Source organism: Phalacrocorax aristotelis, chromosome 1 (assembly GCF_949628215.1).
Source record: "Phalacrocorax aristotelis chromosome 1, bGulAri2.1, whole genome shotgun sequence".
Taxonomy (NCBI): Eukaryota; Metazoa; Chordata; class Aves; order Suliformes; family Phalacrocoracidae; genus Phalacrocorax; species Phalacrocorax aristotelis.
The window spans coordinates 31,038,867-31,059,406 of NC_134276.1; the positions used below are offsets into that span (position 1 = coordinate 31,038,867).

Sequence of the window (20,540 nt, forward strand, 5' to 3'; positions counted from 1 at the left end):
GCCTGTGGCACTGCTTAAAGTTAGAGTGTCTCAGAGTGGTTACAGCTACTAATACTGAAATGAACCATAAAATAATCTGCAGATCACGTTTCCACTTATTGATATAAAATTATTTCATTACAGTCCTTCATTACAATTTGAAGCTGCATGGGCATTGACTAACATAGCATCAGGCACTTCTGCACAAACTCAAGCTGTTGTACAGTCTAGTAAGTATTACAGTTTGGTTTTTTTGGGGTGGAGGATATTGTGGGTAAAAGGGGATATTTGGATAACAAATGCCATTTGTTATCAAAACTATTAAAATAAATGCATTTTTGTCCTCTTTCTCCAAAAAATTCTACATTTGCTCTTAAACATTAATCTGCTTATCACTAATGATTAATATTAAGGATCCCAGACCTGATTTTTCTCATAAAGAAGGTACAGAATGACAGATGGTATAATGAGTATGACAAAAAATGTTCGTTCTTTCTAATTCTTGGGTTGACATCTGAAATCATGTACCGTTAATTCCCCTATGGCTAAAACTCTTTCTACCTCAAAAGTATATTCGTAAATCTCATTAAAGTTTTTAAATGCATATAGTTATGTAAGGTTGCCCAATTAAATATGGAGTTAAGAAAATTAACATCCTTTTCTTGACCATATGATCAGTATCTCCTGTACACACAGTGTTTGTTGTGGTGCCTTCGTTTCTTGCTTAACCAGCCAGTGAGGCATCCATTATGAAGAGATAGGAAATAAACTCTAAAGTTAATTGAATATAAATTATTCAAATTTTTCAGGTTTATATATATGGCTGTTATATATCGGCACATTTCTCTTGAAACAGTCACCTTCATGCTAAATACAGCATTTTGTCATTAAACAGGAGACTATAGATAAGCAAATGTATAATAAATTGTCTTGGCTTATTCATATTCACCCTTATTACATGGGAAAACGGTGACTTAGTTATTTGATTTCTTTTTTTAAGTTCATGAACCTGCCTTTCAAATAGAAATGCTGTTTTGTACATTTTAATAGCTAATAAAACATCTCACTAATTGTTAGATTCTGTATAGTTAAGATATTGGAGCAATAGAATAAGAATGCATATCAAAATAAGGCTTGGATAAAAATCCAGTGTTTTTAGATTGCTTTTCTGGTGTCTGGAATCTATCTATTCCCAAGTTTTTCATCCTTCCCAACTTGTTAATTGGCTAGTCATTGTTTTGTTCCTTTTTCAAGTTCCACAATGTAATTGTATTTGAAAAATTGAATTGAATGAAAAGGCTGTTTATAGTATTAGCTTTGCAGAAAAAAATATGAAAAAAAATATTAAAATAAAAGTTAAAATTAGAATGAAAATATGTATACCACAACCAAGTATGTTCAGCTATTACCTGAACAATTACTGGAAGTTCAGGCTGGGATATGTTTCTCCCTAAATCTGTTCAGCTAATGCTTGAAAAGAAGAAAATGTGATAAAATGATGTAAAAGAAACAAAATGCTTTCCAAGCTTTGCTCCTGAAGAGAAAATGGAAGAAGTTTAGTCTAAAATTCTTGCTGCTTTGGCTGGGAGATGACTAAGGGAAAACAGCCTCCCAAATCTATCCCTTTTAGATAAGAGATGGTTTGAGGAAACAAAGAGATAGACCCTTGCAGCTGTAGAAGAGGCTAATGCAGCCTAAATACAGAAGAAGGCCTCCTGCAATCAAGAGGGACAGATGGCAATTGGCCCAGCAGAAGAGAAGTACTGTATACCCAGAACAGATTTTGGCAGGAGCCAGTTTGGAGCAGCAGTAATTAATTTTTTTGAGAGCAGTAGATAGATAACCTGCAACTCATCCTTTCTCAGACTGTCCTCCTGCTGGAGTGCTGATATGAAATAATTTCGTTCGTGCTTTTGAAAGCATACCAGGATTGCAATCTATTATAAACTGCATGCTTGACCCTCATCTCTGAAATATGTTGAATACACGTATGGCTGAAGTGTAATCTCAGTAATCACTGAGAAGGAAGCTAGAAGATTCCACTTGAGCAAATGGAAGTGGGATGATTGTTACAAGATCAGAGAGAGTGCTCTTAGGCAATGGTGTATTGCTGTCCCTCCTACCTTGTCAGTTGTAGGCAATCGCTGAATTACTCATCTAGGGTGGGGAAGGAATTTTAGGTTGTCTTTATTCTTCATTGCCCTGTCTTTTTCAGGAAAATACATCAGCGGTTTTTGGCTCATCATCACATGTTAAATTATCAGCTAGAATATTGATTCACGGTTGCTCACAAATTGTGTCTCAATTTTTTAAACCTTCTGAAGCTATTTCTTCAAGAAAAATATTCTTTCCTTCAACAGTATATAAATTCATCGATTTGCTTTGCTCAGAAAGACTATAGGATGAGTATGATCATACTATAGATTTAAAAAACTGATGCAAGAATTACTGTCTTTCAAACAGTATGGGTTCTCCAAAGGAAAGTAGTGCATGGAAACGGTAGAGGGATGGTTTCTTAGCTCTATTAAATTTATTTAATTCAGCAGAGGCTGAGATCTAAAATCAGTACTACTTCCTTAATCTGGTATGTTGCCTGCATTACATAAGAGCAAATTAAAACGCATCTTAGGACTGGCAGATGGATGTAAATCTTCTCTGCATATGGGAACTAACTATAGCCATCTCCTGGGAGGAAGCTATTTTCTTAAAGTCAAGATTTAAAGCACGTTTGCACGAGTAGGCATGTCATTCTGCTAGGTGTGTATTGTGATCTTGGATAAGTGAAAGATCAGAATTACCAGACATTAAACCTAGCACTTACATACTTGAGGCGCTTGCATATCACTTTGAGAGGTATGGGGGTATATTTAAATGTGGGGAGCATTGTGGTTTAATAGTTGCTTGCTCTTGAGTCTGTTTTTCCCCTGTCTAGATACAGAAATGTTTAACTGAGGTTTTATTTGATCTTCATAATAGAAACTTGTATCTTAGTATAAGGCACTGTGGCAAAAGTGTTTTGTATTAATCGGTGAAAGTATTGTGCATATATCGTGTTCCAGTAAAAACAAATCCGGTTTTTGCATTCTGTAGATGCAGTACCCCTCTTCTTGAGACTACTTCATTCACCACACCAGAATGTTTGTGAGCAAGCTGTCTGGGCTCTCGGAAATATTATAGGTAACTCTTGTTGTCATTATAATGATATGAATTCAGGGAACGTTTCATTTTAGAATTTGACTTTTTGAACATTGGCATTATCATATGAGACTATGTTTCCTCTAAATTCTGTGGCTTAATATAATTTTTCATGTGGCCAGAATTACATAGGTCCATCCTATTTTTTTCTAAATAATAGTATCACTTGCTGCACAAAATATTAACACACTAAATTTTGTCTCGTAAAATATACATACATATCTGCACGTATGTATATTTAATTGAACACGAACTGTTAGTAGTAGTCTGTTGGTGAGGAAACATAGAATTTCAGTATCCCAACGTGTCATTGCATACATTTCAGGATTTTCCATTTTTAATGTGATTTCTTTTACAACAATTTTCATTTCTGTAGGTGATGGTCCTCAGTGTAGAGATTATGTCATATCACTGGGAGTTGTCAAACCTCTTCTGTCCTTCATCAATCCCTCCATTCCCATCACCTTCCTTCGGAACGTCACATGGGTCATTGTAAATCTCTGCAGGAATAAGGACCCCCCACCGCCTATGGAGACAGTTCAGGAGGTAAATAAAGAATTATGAGACAGATAATTTTTTATACTCTGGGTTAGAGGCCAAATGGTTTACATTGTCATATTATTAATTTATTAATGTGTTTTGCCACTGTCTTGTGCCACTTACCAGTTGTTAAATGAAGTCATTTGACCAATTTGATGCTTCTTACTAAGGCTGCAGTAAAGATATTTGTAAGACTAAAGACTGATGAGCCATATATTAAAAAGAACACAACAAAAAATTAACACACTAGAAAGCGTTAACATACGCAGCATTTCATGTTTTTATCAAGAAAAGGCTATGCACGTGATTCTGTACGTAGAAGTATTCAAATGTAATTATTTTCAGTAAGAGGAAATATAAGTAAGCTAGTGAATGTACTGTAGTTTGTTTCGACTAGCTGTGAACATGCAGTCAATGTCAAGTCCACACTTGAGAAGCATCAGAAAACTCTCTTAAACTGGTGAACAGAGCAAATGTGGTGTTTATAGAGTAGGCACAGCTAGTAAAGTGATGCTGTTTGACTAGAACTTTAGTTGTAATGTATGTAAGGTTCTTCGTTTTAAGTTCCAAAGTGTAGATACAGTTTATGAAGCCATGTGAACTATAATATTGTTAGCAACTAAACCTTAACGAAATTCTAAAAATGAAGCAGAAAACAGGGAAAAATTTGTGTAATACTTTACCAAATAAAAAGCCCTATTCTAAGCAGTCTTATCAATGCTCAGTTTTATATTTTCTCCATACATGAATACAAAACTAAAATTTTACTTTAATCCAAGAGGGTTTTATATACTGATATTAGGGTAATATTTTTATTATATTGTGTGGTAACAAAGCTTTCAAAATAGCAGGGGGATGTCTTATCTCTGTTTACTTGTTTTTCCTCACAATATAGTCTGCTCTATGTGTCTTTGAAATATAGTCCTGTCTTGTATTTTTACAAATTTTAAATATATTTTTGTGCATACTTTGAGGGAATGACCAGCTGCTGGGAAGTGTGTGAATGCAATACGCTAATGCAGTCTCAAGCTAAGCTCTGTGTCTGCAGTACTTGGGTTCATGATTGTACAGCCAATTTTATTCTACTGTAATGACTGATGAACTTCTTTTCAGATTTTGCCAGCATTGTGCGTTCTCATTTACCATACAGATATAAACGTAAGTAACTTCTAAAACTTTAGAAATTAAGATTTTTTTGTTTTCTCTAGAGAGAAAATGCTGCAAGATTGTATTTAAGTTGTAAACTTGGCTTTGTGCGTTAATTTATGTATAATTAAGTAGTAAGTGCACAATTAAATATGAAGACTAATATAATTGTCCTTCAGAGCATGAAAAAGAAAGCGCAAATACAATTTCTGAAATACCTCTCCTAAATTTTTTCTTATCCTTCACATTAGAAACTACATTTAGAAAAATCTTCTTGTGGAATTGAGCACTAGAAATTTGAAGTGCCAGCTTTACCATCAGCTTCACTTTAATTCTGCCCCAATTCATAATTTTGCATAGATTATATGTAATGCATGTGTAGAAAAAATATATAATTCTACATATCAGTCCAATCAAATATTGTGATCATATGGGTAAATGTGACTTTCATAACCTGTTGGGTACCTGACTTTGCAACCTGTTTAACTAAGGATACATATGAAAATACACCTCAATAAATAGGAATAAATAAAAGGTTTTATGGTACATTTGACAACTTTTCTTCAGGTTTTTAATACTAAACCTTCAGTACCTCCCACATTCCTGATCCATGGGTTTATATGTATTTTCTGAGTAAAGTCCTAGAGGGGTGGACTTACCTCCTGAAGTCTTATATTGCGACTACAGGAGCAAAGATCTATGTAACTAAAGGACACTGAGCTTCTTTCCTCCTCCTCCTCCTGTCAGAACTCTGTAATTTCTTTGACTGTTGCTCCCTATAGTGATCTGTCAATCTGGGGATGCAGGAATTGAACCCTTGTGGTTGGTCTGGGGATAGAGCATGAGATTGGTGGGACTGTCTTTCACTACTTCCACGCTGTGGTAGTGGTGTTTCTGCTGCTCTTTTAATGGTGAAGTGGGCTTGGCTCCACAAAATATTTGCAAACAGTGCATTTGGGATTTTGCCAGGGTTTTCCCCAGTGTAATGTGAGTGGGAGACAGCACATGGTGACTTTCCAGTTTGTAATTTGGACAAACCTGAATGGAAATTCATAGCAAAACGAAACATACTTCTAACCTGTAGGCTTTTTTTTCCCTGCCAAATTTGAAAGCTTTTGCAAGCAATGATTGTTTGAGAGCTTCTTGAAGTAGATACGAGACTACGTGATCCGAGGTTTTGACTGATCTCAATTAGGGTGCCCGTCTTTTTGATCCTGAGAGTCAGGTGCTAGTTTGGAGGTACCACTCTGGTCCCAGCCTCTCTGTACTGGAGCAGCAAACCTATCTTTGGAGATGAGTCAGTGATGCAGGTAGGTCAGCCAACAATCCTGTGAGCGCTTCTGGCGGCTGCTGCTCTTGTCACCAACAGGGCTGTGGGGCAGCAAACTGGTGAGGCACCACCTCTCACTGCTTCTGCTGCAATACTGGCTCCACTGCAGCACATTCTGCTGTCCCTGTGGCATTAGCAGGTGAGGGCAGCAGCAGGCTGCATCAAGAAAGTATTAGGTCTGTGCTGTCTGGTCCCTGGAGCTGGGTGGAAGCACCCCGTGGAGGGTGAGGGCTTTGAAGACCTTCCTGTGCTTCAGTACTGCAGTATTTAGCTGTCTCAATAGCTGGAAATTTAGAATGGGTATCTGTTTTTTAAAAGAGTGTAGGTACCTCATCAGATGATGGCCTCAGTGGGGTCCAGATTTCTCTTCCTGCAGTTCCTAACATCATCTCTAAGTGATGGGATAGCCCTCTTTGTGCTGGCTTTGTTTCTGCTTCAGATACTACCTTTCAATGACTAACTCTTGTACCTCTCTCTTTTTTGAGGGCTCTGAAATCATCCTTATGAAGTCATCAGTGACTTAGACTTTCTTCTCTTTGAGATACTAAGATTGCTCTGCATGATAGTAATTTTTCTGTTGGTTTTCACTTTGCTTGAACAGTTACCACCTTACAATAGCTGCTAGTCCTTTAGTTGGTATAAGAATTCCTTTCCTTTGCTGTAGCTTTTAATCTTAATATGAAGGCAAAAAAAGGCACACATCCAGAATAGTTTGCAGTTTCACTTCAGAACTATGGATCAGAAATGTTAAGGTGTAAGATTAGAGACTAAGGGGACTTAGGTATTCTATAAGCAAAATATAGCACAGCTAACAAATTACAGCAGTGCTAGGAGGTGGGTCAGTATTTTCTTCAGAAAGTTACTAGCACAGATACTTATCTCAGCTGGTTGCCTATCTTTGAAATGCAAATCAAGCCCAACAGTTTACCTTTGTGAGATGCTGTATGCCGTCACTTTATGCACCAAAACATGGTATTTAATTTCTGTATGTCCTCTCAAATTTTTTTTCATTATTATTATGGAGCAAACGGCCCCAGTTTTCATAGTTGCATATAATAATCTAACGTTGTACTAATTAGGTCTCATCATAATGTTTGCATTTTTCCTGTAACTGAACTGCATGCTCCTTTTTTCCCCCCAGACATGTGGAATGTTGTTCACTAAATTAAGAGTCCATTACATGGATTTTGGGTGTTCAATGTATAAACCATGTTCTTTCCAATTTCTAGATTCTTGTGGACACTGTTTGGGCTTTGTCCTACTTAACAGATGGTGGAAATGAACAGATACAAATGGTGATTGATTCAGGAGTTGTACCTTTTCTAGTTCCCCTTCTGAGTCATCAGGAGGTTAAAGTCCAAGTAAGTCTGGTTCAGTTGCTATTGAATAGCCCTTTGTAAGCTATTTTCTAAAACATGTGCCGTAGAGTATTTATTAATGGAGTACTGAGATAGTTCCATTAGTTGTGGGTAAAACTGAACAAAAAATGTTACCTAGGCTGGGGAAAAAAATTATTAAAATGAAAGAAAACTCAAAACGAAACAGTTCTAATACAGTTTTAAGTGAAGTGATAGGTTAAACATTAAATTCCATTGTGTGGTTATCAGGGGTGCCTTCCTTTTGTAGTTCTAAAATATTTAATGGCAAAAGATTTTACATTTTTCAGAATTCATGTTATATGCACTCTTTTCTGCTGCTGTGTACATGGTTGTGCATATTCTGTCTGAATAGCTCATGGAAATCAATTAATATTTTGGGACCTTTTGAGTGTTGAAATGTTTGTAGATGCCAAGTCCTTTTAGTAAATAAATATCTGATTAGCTACAAAAGGTAGGTTAGCTGAGCTTGTTGATTAATTTTAAAGACAAAGGGAAACTAAAAGTTAATGAATGTATGCTTGATTTTTATAAACCAACCATTGTAATTGGGAGCTTTTTTACATATTTGTGCATTTGTCATGTCTGTTTAGTTTGTACTTTTGGATGAGATTTGGCTGTCTTGAAATTTGTCGGACTAGCTCACTTGATGAGAAGTAGTCTCTCCAGTATTCTGTCACTTGCAAAGCATTTACTAACCAATACATAAAGATATAAAGTCCATTTCTGAAAGTCAACTGAGAGTCAATAAGAAGAAAAGTAGTCATGGGTGTTTTAATTCTGTAGTGGAGAGCTGAATGGAGAAGTAAGCAACCTTGTCAGACATAGTCAAAGCCTAGTAATAGTTAATGTAATTATAACTCAGATCAGATACATGATGAATTAACTCTTCTATTGTTTTAATATTAATTTCTAATCTTCACTTTTTGAGTTGAGCTGCAGTGCGTCTATTGAGTAAAATGCTGTACTGTGTGTTTCTGTTTTGATGAAACAGTACCCATTTTTAGGATTAGCTCAGAGGATGAAGTGCTAAATTGTATTTTGCAAAGTGTTTTTATAAAGAGACATCTTAAAATGATCTTTGTTTTAGCATAACTAACAGCAATGTCTTTAACGTGCAATTTTTTTTCCTTCCCACTTCGGATATTCAGACAGCAGCACTGAGAGCAGTAGGCAACATAGTAACTGGTACTGATGAACAGACACAAGTTGTTCTCAATTGTGATGTTTTGTCTTATTTCCCAAATCTCCTGACGCATCCAAAAGAGAAGATAAACAAGGTATGATTTGTTTCTTCCTAACAGTAGTCTGTACAATATTACAGTCTAAGAATGTTACAGTCTAAGAATATTTCTTGTGGCTATTATTTCCAGCATGTGAGTAATTTTGTATAAAGAGGCAGCCTTTGAGGCTGTTGCTTAATTATGGCTAAAGCCAAATAGCCATAATGAGGATCCATACATTGATGTTGATGCCTAGTGCTTTTTGGGAGGACTGATGGTTTTTGCTTTGGAGCGTGATGCTTTGTTTCATTTGCAAAGTGAGTAACTGTCTAACTGCATTATAGTTTTTTATAACTACAGAGCGTTACTCTTGGTTGAGTCCAGTGAGTTGAGTAGGAATGATCCAGTTTTTCCGCTCCACATTTTCATAGAGGAGTGTGTTCTCTTGGCCATCTTCACCATCAAAGAAGTAGGGAGTTCCACTGTCCTTTTCTGAAATCGGTCCCTGCATTTCCTCTCCTTCCTTCTGGCAGAGGTAACTTCACTGCTGCAAGGACTAGATGGAATAGGGGGAGTTAGAGGAAGTGGTCAGTGCCCTCTTTTCCACAGCTGTATTTCATGGTATTTGTGGATTTTTTTTAATCATCATGCCATCTTCCTCTGCAAAGATGGGGCTGGCTGAGGTGGAACCGGCTTTTTGTTTACCTTATGTGATTCCCCTGTTCGGTGTACCGTTGAGGGGAAAACTATTTGTGAGGATTCTGTGTTTATTCAGGCTCTGTCAGCTGCCAAGAGGTATGAAAAAGTTACCTTTGACAGTTCAAACTGTTCGCTTGTTTCTGCCTGCCCTTCTAGCTCTCAGAAAAGAATGAAGAGCTCCTTCTGAATGCAAAGAAAGGCATTATTTTTGTATAAGGGGAGTCTATAAATGCTTTGAGTTTTGTTTTAAGTATGTGCTGTGAGGAGCAAATACAAATAAAAGCCAGATACATATTCCTAAAAAATTGAACCCATTATCTTTTTTCCTGAAGTACTTCATAATTGGCTACTTACCACATCTGTTTGTTTTTTACTTAAGATTGGTGCCTTTTTAAGATATTCTGGGTTTCCTTGACACAGGTATCTCCCTTTGTAACCAGGAATTTGTAACTGCCATTAGATAGATGTTAGCTATGCTGATGGGCCACCTGAAGGAGATAACTGCTGAGTAAGGTCTCAGGACTGAGTGTCCTGTCTGATACTTAATGGGAGGCCTTGAAATGAGCTTTCCGAGCTTCACTTCATGTTTCAGGAAGAAAACAGGAGCTGGAGTTGGTCTTCAGGGTATCAGTACAGAAAGCTACTACTGAGCTGTTAAGTCAAATATTACAGGATAAGTCCTTTTTTTATACAAGGTTTTACCAGTTTTCCTATTTTCTTTGCAAAACTGATCAAGTTTAAAACATGGCTGTGACTCCAGCAGTGCAAAGTGGATGTAAGGTTTAAGTCAGTATTGCACCCAGCATATGGAGACACTCCTTGTGTAAGTAATAATCTGGTCCTGTGAATTAATCATATCAATTTTACAGTGATCCCGTGTGTTTGGCTTTCACAGTGCAATAAAAGCTTGCCTGCTAAAAGTGCTGTTGGGGAGTAAACCTGGAATCTCTGTTTAGTGATTGGTCATGGTACCATTCTAGGTTTTGAGATTTTGTTTTGTGTGGTTTCTTTTTTTAATCTATTGACTATTTTTTAAAGTGTTTTGCTTTTTTTATGTTGTTCAATTGTAGGAAGCAGTTTGGTTCCTTTCCAATATCACAGCAGGAAACCAGCAACAAGTTCAGGCTGTAATAGATGCTGGGCTAATCCCTATGATCATACACCAGCTGGCTAAGGTCAGTCAAGCTATCAGCTATGCGAGTTGTCATCATCTTTTTATAAATCTGACACGAGGAGTTTGATTTTTAATAATAAGCTTGACAGATATTTCCATGCTGATTTTAATGAGCTATTAATTTTATTTTTCAGGGGGACTTTGGAACACAAAAGGAAGCTGCTTGGGCAATTAGCAATTTGACAATAAGTGGGAGAAAAGATCAGGTATGTGTAGTGGGATTTCAAATTGTCATTACAACATTGCACATGCAGCCATTTGTAAGAAGCACAATGTCGAAAGCATGTTTTTTCATTATTTAGGTTGAATACCTTGTACAGCAAAATGTAATCCCACCGTTCTGCAATCTGCTCTCAGTAAAGGATTCTCAAGTGGTACAGGTGGTGCTGGACGGTCTGAAAAATATCCTGATAATGGCTGGTGATGAGGCTAGCACAATAGCTGAAATTATAGAAGAGTGTGGAGGTAAGTGCTTATTAAGCTTTTTTAAAAATTATTTTTCTGGATATTATTCCATCTTCCCCTTGCTGCTGTTGATATTTACTGCAGCATTTCTTACTATGGGCTATTTGAGTAAGCAAGTGAGGCTTTTGTAATGAGATAAATGACATTTTTTCTCTATTTAGTTCAGTTTAAAGCTAGTCATGTTGGAGGCAATTGGAGGAGCTTTCTGTAGCTTAGGTAGTTTTAGGTTTAAATGAGAATTGTACTTTTCATTTGATTATTGCTTATACTTTGTTCTGTGATAAAACACACAATTCTTGCTGTAGTTTATAGAATCATAGAATCCTTAAGGTTGGAAAAGACCTATAGGATCATCAAGTCCAACTGTCAACCCAACACCCCCGTGTCTCTTAAACCATGCCCTGAAGTACCATGTCTATACATTTATTTTTTTTTTTAACACCTGCAAGGATGGTGACTCTGCTGCCTCTGGGCGGCCTCTTCCAATGCCTGACCACTCTTTCAGTAAAGAAATTTTTCCTAATACCCAACCTAAATCTCCCCTGATGCAGCTTGAAGCCATTTCCTCTTGTCCTGTTGCCAGAAACTTGCCTTGGAAGCAGTTGTTAGGATCTGTTGTGGTTTAGCCCCAGTCGGCAACTGAACACCACACAGCCTCTTGCTCACTCTCCCGACCCCTGTGGGACAGGGGAGAGAATCGGGATGGCCAGAGTAAGAAAACTTGTGGGTTGAGATAAGAACAGTTTAATAATCAAAATAAGAGTAATAATAATATAATGAAAGGAAAATAATGAGAGAGAGAGAGATGTGAAACCTCAGGAGGAGGGGAAAAAACCCAGACAACAAGTGATGCAGCCGCTCACCACCTGCTGAGCAATGCTGCCGGTCCCTGAGCTGCGATTGCTGCTTCCCCTAGCCAACTCCCCCCAGATAATATCCTGGGCATGATGTTCTATGATATGGAATATCCCTTTTGGCCAGTTTGGATCAGCTGTCTTGGCTGTGTCCCTGCCCCTCCCAGCTTCTTGTGCACCTGGCAGTGCATGAAAGGCTGCAAAAGTCCTTGACTTAGTAAAAGTACTACCCAGCAACAAATAAAACATTGGTGTGTTATCAATATTATTCTCACACTAAGTCCAAAACACAGCACTCTACCAGCTACAGTGAAGAAATTAACTATATCCCAGCTAAAACCATGACAGGATCATAGTTCATTACAGACCAAAGGAGGATGAGGAATCTTTCAGATGTTGCAATCCAAGTTTTAACACATGCTAATTAATGTGTTATAGTAACATAGCAGTAAAGGGATGTTCAAGAAAAGTGCTACATTGGAAGTTTTTTCCCTTGAGTTATTCGATATCCAGTTTGAAAGTGGGACTAGTGTTTTAAACTGCTCTTCATGTGAGACTTTGCCACCTTGTTTTAAACTCATATGCAACAGACAAATGTAGCCACTTCCTTTTGGTGATATACAGAAAGCACAATGACTGAAAGAAAAGCTATGTAGTAAACAGAAGAAGTCTTAAAACATTAAATACAGAGTTTTATCTAAAAAGAGAGAATATTCCATTATCCCTTTTTCATAAAATGGGATATTCCATGGCATGGAAAGGTTCACAAACTACTTCTTTCCTCTTAGAAACAGAGAGCTACCGTGTAGATAATATTTGCAGATTGAGCTACATCTTTTCTACTGTGTTTCAGTAGTAATGTTTCATCATCTTTATTAGGTTTTTCAGTGTGACTCCAGTTTAAACTTATCAAACTCTTCTCCATTTTCTTTTATTCAGGGTTAGAGAAAATCGAAGCCTTGCAACAGCATGAGAATGAAGACATTTATAAACTAGCATTTGAAATCATAGATCAGTATTTCTCTGGTGATGATGTAAGTATGCTAAAGATTGAAGAGTATATGCACTGTGCTCTTAGCTTAGTAAGTACGTTGTCATTGTTCCTCAGCTCCAGTTGTCATGGTCATAGGGTATCTGGGAAGTCAGTTTTCCTGCTCCTTTTTCCATACAGCTTCCCTTAATTGAAAGTCTTTGAAGAGTTTCTTAATACCAAAAATTTTCTTTAGCAAAATCAAGATGACTACTCTGATTTTGCCTAATAAATTGACACTGACCTAATTTTGTCACAGTGACATGTAAATTGACATGCAATTACTTGTGATTAGAATCTAAACAGTTCCCTGGCTCTCCTTTTTACGTTGTCATACATCAGTCTGGGCGGTGTGTGTGTGGATCCTTACTTTCAGACAGATTACTGTATTTCAGCTCTGTAATTGTTCCAGCCTGGATTCTGCATTGAAAGGAGTCAGCAAAACTGTTAACACTTTCTGCAACTGATCGATCTAGATCATCTGATATTTTGTTTCACCCTGATTAGGTATTCTGATCCTTTGGGTTTTAGCTCTTTCTGCTCCTGGCTGCTTGTGAGTTCCTCAGAAGCACTTAAACAAGCAATTTGAAGACAAATAATTTTTCTAGGCCATCCAGGCTGTAGTTCTGCAGCCTAGCAGAAGTACACCATCAGTTCTTCTCTTGAACTGAATTCTCCAGATACCAGCTCTAATTTTGGGACTTGTTAATTTTCAATTCATGGGCCCATCATGTGATTGTGAAGTTAGTCACCAGAAGTTAAGATACGTGAAAAGTTCCCAATGCTTGTAATGAGTCTGTGAGCAGTGTCTGGTGGTCTCCATAATGGCTCTGAAACTCTGAAGCTTCAGTAGCTAACTGAAGAGTGCAGTCTAATTGGTGTGGGTGGAAAAATATCCCTCTTGAGGTTAGTATCCCTTTTGTGCATTTACTTTTTACATAAACTAAGGCAATTTAATCTTTGCCTGATATGCTGAATTTACCTCCTTTACTCAGGAGCAGGACTTTACTTCCGATTGTTTATATGGTTACTATGTTTTCTGGGGCTTCTGAAACTCGAAATTGTAGAAATTCCATGATTGGGAGATAGGAGTTAAAACATAAAACCAGACAAATTTTCAGGCAGTAACTATAAGTAGGAAAATAACCCTTGTCATTTGAGGACTGGTGCAAAAAAAAAAAAAAACCCAAACAAAACCAAAACCCCAACAAAAAAAATAAATTCCAGATTTCTGTAGGGAGACAAGAGACTGGTTATATCACCCTGCTTGGCAACGTTAAGACTGACTGCCCAGGAGTATTCCTGCCTTCTGTTGCTTCAGGATCTTCTGTATTGTCATGAGATGTTGCTGGCTACTAGATATTCCTTCATGGTTAATCCCATCTGCTCCTTTGCTGAGCCTGGTAAAGTGCCCAGGCATGTACTTTAGGACCCACACTAATGGCTTCCTGGCTATAGTTTATTGTGTTAGAGGCATGTGAACTTGGGTAATGTTACTTTGTAGTACCCCTGCAGAAGGCAGCAGTGCTAATTTACCAACTCACAAACATTTTGCAAAGCATTCTGAAGCTGGATTTGGTTTTCATTTGGGCGTGATGTGCCCCACTCTTCCGCCTGCAGATTGTTGCTGTCACCAAAGGCCTTAATCTCTCCCTCCACTTTAGGTATTGTCACCCAAAGTAAAGAGAAACAAACATTTTAGGTGAGTCAGTTCTGACATCTGTGCTACGCCAAGGCCGGATCTCAGAAGGCTGTTTAGACCCCACGCACAAGGGCTCTTACCTGCTTCAGAATGATACAGTTTGTTGCGAGGCATATGGTTCCTGCAGAGGTGGCTTGTTCGGAGAATAGGTGCAGCTGGTGATTTGGAAGAGGATGGGCAGGGTTTGAAGTTGTGTGCATTGATGCTACTGACTGTTATTTGCTGTTCCTAGAGGCAGCAAATACCTAAATTCTACCAGCTCTGAAGGAAGTTGGGTGAAGTTGGATACTTGTGCCTTTCATTCTAGATCCACAGAATAATGAAGTACTTTTGGTTTAAAAAAAATAATTCAGATTGTGCTTACGAGAGCTGTATAAAACTGCTCAGAAATGAGTAACTCTAAATCCTTCAGGTTCTGATAGGAGATATTGAGTACCCTTTTAAGCTTTATATAAGTATTTCTATCAGGTGCTGATAAAATTATTTTCTTGTTGAAAGAAAATGGGAGAAAGTACAAAACTAATTTAGTAACTCACAATTAGTGAATAGCCAGCTCAAGGGGTACTAAAAATTGTCATTGAAAATTAAATTGCACAGCTAAAATAACTGCTTTGACCAAGCAGCAACCTAGCCTTTAACCATAACAATTTTCCTTTTCCCTAGTGGTATTAGAACAGAGTTGATATATTGTCCTTTTTAAACGTATTTGAGGAATTGAATTGGAAAACCTCATCTAATTTTATTGCAATAATAAAAAAAAGGAAAGATGAGCATTTGTGAATCTCGTCTATGTGTACTGAATTGTGAAGGGAATTGGCCTCTCATGTATTTTTGTTGTATTTTATAGATCGATGAAGATCCCAGTCTCCTTCCTGAAGCCACTCAAGGAGGTACTTACAACTTTGACCCAACAGCCAACCTTCAAACAAAAGAATTCAATTTTTAAGTTCAAAAAAGTGCAGCTTCTCTGTCCCACACCAGTACGAAGCACCACCAGATGGCTACCAAGTGAAGAAACAAAAGGCTCCAAGACACACATGCCTCTTCGTTTTGATGCTTCTAAAGCAAGCCATGTATCGGTCACTTTGCAGTTGCCAAACGTCACTATCACATGGACTGTAAATGCATATGCATGATCTCTTAAACTGTTTCAGAATTCTTTTTAACAGTCCCAACTACCTTTTTTTGCCTTTTTCCTGGTGCCACATGCTGACAGCCGCAATCTGCAGTTTTGTTAAGAATATTCCATAGTGGTGGCACATTGGCTTTCCACGGAAAAGTAGCTTCTTTGGAAAATGGTGCGCTGTGGATCAAGACACTTTGGTATGATGCGTACATTTTGGAAGACTTTACAGGGGCCCAGTCTGCTCTGAGCCTGCATCATCGTCCTCCACAAACATATTTTCATATACTTTATGTGGAAGAATAGATTAAAAAATGCAAGCCAAATGAATTTCATTGGTGAAACTGAAATAAAAGTAACTTAAAAAAAAAAAAAAAACAAACAAAAACAAACACTTGGCAATTGATTAAACACTTAAGTTTAAAACAAACAAAAAAAACTACTTCAGCTATCAGTAATTGATGTGTGTTCATTAACTGCCTCAGAAACCAGGGTTGGAGAACGAACTGTAGATTTGGACTGGTAAAGCTTTTGCCATTATACCTAATTTTTGAGAACAGCGAGCCCTATTTGACCACTCACTTCAGCCTGTGTGTTCCTGCTGTTTTGAAGTAATCAAATGCTGTGCATGGTATTTTACCTGAGCTACAACCTGTTATGGACTTGAACTTCTGTTTAAGCTGAAAGCAAGAGTCCCAGACTGTAGGAAACAAACACAAAAAAAAAATCTGTCCAAAAATGTATTAGTTAAAAAGAATCTTGCTTTCAACTTTCAGTAGTCAATATATTTTGTTTTAAATTGATAATTGGATATGGTTGATTTATATTGGGTTTAAACTGTGGAGCTTTCATGTTTACTGTAATTTAGTCTTAAACTATTTTTTACTTAGTAACCAGTGCTTATGATGATGTGGTTGGCAACAAACCAGCAACTACTTAGAAGCGTCATAAAAGCTTCATTCTTGGAGTATTGGAAGAGTAATTCAGAAATTAGTCTCAAATCTTATTCACGTGATTAAAAAAAGATACAAACTGGTTGATGTGTGAGGCTGTATGGAAGCTGCCGTTACTCAGCGTAAACCTGATGTGCAGCGCACATTAAATAACTTTACCTAACGTATGTGAGGTCATTGCTTTTGGAAAACCGTCTGACCCAGTCATTTTCGAAGGGATTTTGGTATTGCTGGGGTGAAGATCGACAATTTTGAAATTCTGTAAGCTATCACACAAACTGGTTTTGTTGCTGTTGTTTACTGGGTGTAATTTCCCAATGCATTGATGTGAAGGGATAGAAAAATCTAAACTAATTTAGTTATTGGATGTGGGTTGTATTTACTGTGATGAAGATAAGGACAGATGCCATCAGAGCTTTGTGGATCAGCTGTTTTTCCACTGATGAACAACGCATAGCAGGTGTGCATTCATTAAATATATATCTGCCAAGGTGGAGCCACTTTAAAGAGTGAGTTGTCTTGTATCTCAGCTGGATACAAGCGTATGTTTAAACTGCAAGATTTTTACTTGCTAGATAATCTGTTTTAATATAGTGGTTTGGCCTCTGATTATTTATAGGTTTTATAAATTTTAGAATCAATTTCTCTTTAAGGTGGCTCAGATTTTTCAACTCTTGTGCACATAAAATTGAGTTGAAGTTCATTGTGCCTTTTTTCTTTTCCCAAAAGTTGAGTTGAAGCTTCATATGGTAACTGCATCCTATTCACACACTATAGTCTAAAATCTTGAAACTGTGTGGTGTTCGCTAAAAAAACTAAACAATAAAAAGTCAAAGTTAGGTAAGGTCACAAAGGTTTTGTGAAATTAGAGTTCCAGCAGATGTTATTGTGAACAAATATTTCCCCCCTTCTAATGCAATTTAGTCTCCCTATATGCCATATAGACTGACGGATACCCTGTTCAGCCTGCGCTCACTATTATCCTAGAGATTACAGACAAATTGATATCGAAACAACAGTTTTCCAGTACTGTGAAGATTTGATCCTTTTCTTGCACTCAATGCGTTACGTTAAAAGTGAACATGGGAGAACTGGGTAAGGCAGGGCAAAGCGTTTGCTCAGTTCTTTCTGTTGTGACCTTATCAGCTTTTGATTGGGATTGCACCATTTCATAGTTAATAAAGGAAACAAAGTATATTGCTGCACTTTTACGTTTTCAGAACAGTGTTTAAAATTGCATTGTTTTTATTATTTTTTTAAACTATCAGTTAAAATAGACTAAAACGTTCTTTCAAAGAGGCATCTAAATGTGTTCCTAATTTTGTATATGGGCTTAGGTTTTGTAACCAATAAAAAGCTGCTATCAAATACTATAAAAAATTCAAGAACTTATTTTGAAGGTTATGAAACTGCTTAGTCTTCACGGATTGACTTAGGGGTTTTTGTCTTTGACTAGATATTAGTTAGCAGAACTCCGCATCAAAGTTGGAAGTATGTTACAAGAATGAATAAAGTAAGCTAATGCAGTCGTCTCTGAAACTTTGGATACTGTTCCGGTATGGAGTTTTATCCTTTTTTAAGGAGGCGGTTTCCCAAACGTGTACAGAAGGCCGCGGTGAGTGGGCTGCAGCTGATCCATGTAACTATTAAATAGTGACTTCATTTTAAAGGTTTGAAGGTGCCACTGTAGTGTCAAGGGACTTTCACAGTCCTCCTTCCAAATGCATCCTTGCCAGGCTCCCAGTGCTAGGCCGATTATGGATTCAGCACTAAGTTTAAGCTCAGGATGCTGTAGGAGCAGGCCCAACGCCTCCCGCCCAGCGTGTGTTGGGAGGGGGTGCGCACCAAGACCGGCTTCAGGCAGGAGGCTGGCCTTCCATGGCTGGGAGGGGGGGACCAGCATCCCTCACCTCAGCCACGCCTGACCCCATTGGGGTGCTGCTCGGGGAGGCGTTGGAGCTGTCAGACTTGCGTTGTCCAGCAGCCCCCTGATTAGTACAGTCCTGCTGTAATTGTGTGGCAGCATCAGTGGAGGAAAACCTCTTGGAACTGTTTGAAGGGTGCCCGGGACTCTGCAGCTGTGGCTTTGCCGTCCTTGCTCCATGTCAGTCGGGTGAGACCCGGAGAAGCCCCTTGCTCTCCACGGGTAGGTGGATGGTGGAGATGAGCTTCCAGTGACATATTTAAATCTTTACAAATGCTCTTTCATGTGGATATAAAGAATTCATAAGAACCCAACTCCTGCTTCCAAAAACAGTTTAATCTCCGGTTCCTTCAGCTTTCAGCCGACGAAATGAAACTCTTTAATTGTGTTGGGTTTTTGCAACCCGTTAATCACCCAGCAGGTCCTACCTAGGTGACACTGCACTGGATTAAAGAATGCATTATTTTAAGAGACATCTTACTTAGAAATAAAACCTAGAGGATATCTTAATGTTCCCTATGCTGCTAGAAGTACAGACACTTTCATATTGTTTGCTTGTTCTGCTAAACAGAAATGAGTAAGAAAAGCCTCTGACAGGCATATTTTAAAATTTTTTTTTAATAATCTGTGGACTGAATGATAGTTCAGGCCCATTTTGATCAAACTAGACATTTCTACCAAAGCAGCCTAGCTGTGTTGTGTTCCTTCTGTTTTGTTGTGTAAAAAAAATACTCCCTTTTGTGGCCATAATTATGCTTCTATTCAACTATATGTAGGACAACAAATTACGCCAAGCCATTAGAAGGCACTTTTCAAGAAGAAAAGGAAGAAAACAGTAGAAAGCTGTGGCCTCCAACAGGCAAAGCCCCAGAACATTTTGCCGCAGGGGTTTGTCATGATGGCCAACATCAACTCCAGCGCGAGCAGGGTGAGCTGGAACCGCCTGAGCTGCTCGGGTCTGCTTCAGGGTGGTGCGTTGCTTCAGACTGCTCAGGAAAATTGCCTCCTGTGAAGATGCAGAGTTACGAACTAGAGCAGCTTTGTGCTCTCCTGATTCTGGTTCGTGTGTGCGTTATCCTGCCGCAGAAGCCGTAACAGGCAGGTCTGATCTGTGCTGCTGGCTTAGACCCAGAGATCTTCAGCTGCCACCGCAGCAGCACAAGCAGCTTCCTTTCCAAATGGATTCACGATATAGCTTTCATGAGCTGCATACAAGTTTATAAAGGAACACAGGAGCTAGTTTTTTCCAACCTTTATTTTAAAAAAGTATGTTGTGGACATTCCAGCCTTGTGTGTCACACGTAAGAATACTTAAACCATGATTCCTGTGTTTGAAAAGGAAGGCTAAAGACTTAAGTATTCTCTGCCTTCACCCATCAGCAGTAAAATAGGGTGAATGTCACCATGCAGCCTCAGAGGAAAAATATTGTGAAGGGTTTAGATATCCCGCAGGAATGCTCTTCCCCAGACACAGCGAAGGAACAGCAGGAGGAGGTTAGTTTTCAGTTTGCTCAATATACATTAAGTAGGGCCCAGGGATGCATGAAGATGCAGCAGACGGATTAACCATCCTCCTTACTGAACGGGGTCCTGCAGGAAGACGGTGGTTGGATCTTTCTAATGTGCTGAATGAAGTGTAAGGGAGCTCACATCCTCTGCATCCTAATTATTTGCAAGCTGATCATTGTTAGTGGTTTTTTCCTTTTCGGTCTTTTTTTAACCTCACCTCGTGATCCCCCATACAAATTCTCTGTACATGAAAAGGGAGGATGAAATGGAAATATTTTGCTACTGGATTCAGCAAGTTCAATTCTAGGTTTGTGCAGG

General features: G+C 38.2%; 1 protein-coding gene across 1 annotated transcript in view; it reads left to right on the forward strand.

Moving 5' to 3' along the window:
• The window catches only part of KPNA3 (karyopherin subunit alpha 3), a 54,431-nt gene extending 36,103 nt beyond the window's left edge, over positions 1 to 18,328 (forward strand). Inside the window, exons 7-17 of the mRNA XM_075086423.1 lie at positions 124 to 209; positions 3,070 to 3,156; positions 3,551 to 3,720; positions 4,828 to 4,872; positions 7,420 to 7,551; positions 8,718 to 8,846; positions 10,559 to 10,663; positions 10,797 to 10,868; positions 10,965 to 11,127; positions 12,921 to 13,015; positions 15,561 to 18,328. Of these exons, the coding sequence (XP_074942524.1) occupies positions 124 to 209; positions 3,070 to 3,156; positions 3,551 to 3,720; positions 4,828 to 4,872; positions 7,420 to 7,551; positions 8,718 to 8,846; positions 10,559 to 10,663; positions 10,797 to 10,868; positions 10,965 to 11,127; positions 12,921 to 13,015; positions 15,561 to 15,659 (1,183 nt within the window). The 3' untranslated portion in view covers positions 15,660 to 18,328. The remainder of the gene's footprint in view (positions 1 to 123; positions 210 to 3,069; positions 3,157 to 3,550; positions 3,721 to 4,827; positions 4,873 to 7,419; positions 7,552 to 8,717; positions 8,847 to 10,558; positions 10,664 to 10,796; positions 10,869 to 10,964; positions 11,128 to 12,920; positions 13,016 to 15,560) is intronic.
• Positions 18,329 to 20,540: the final 2,212 nt, after the last annotated feature.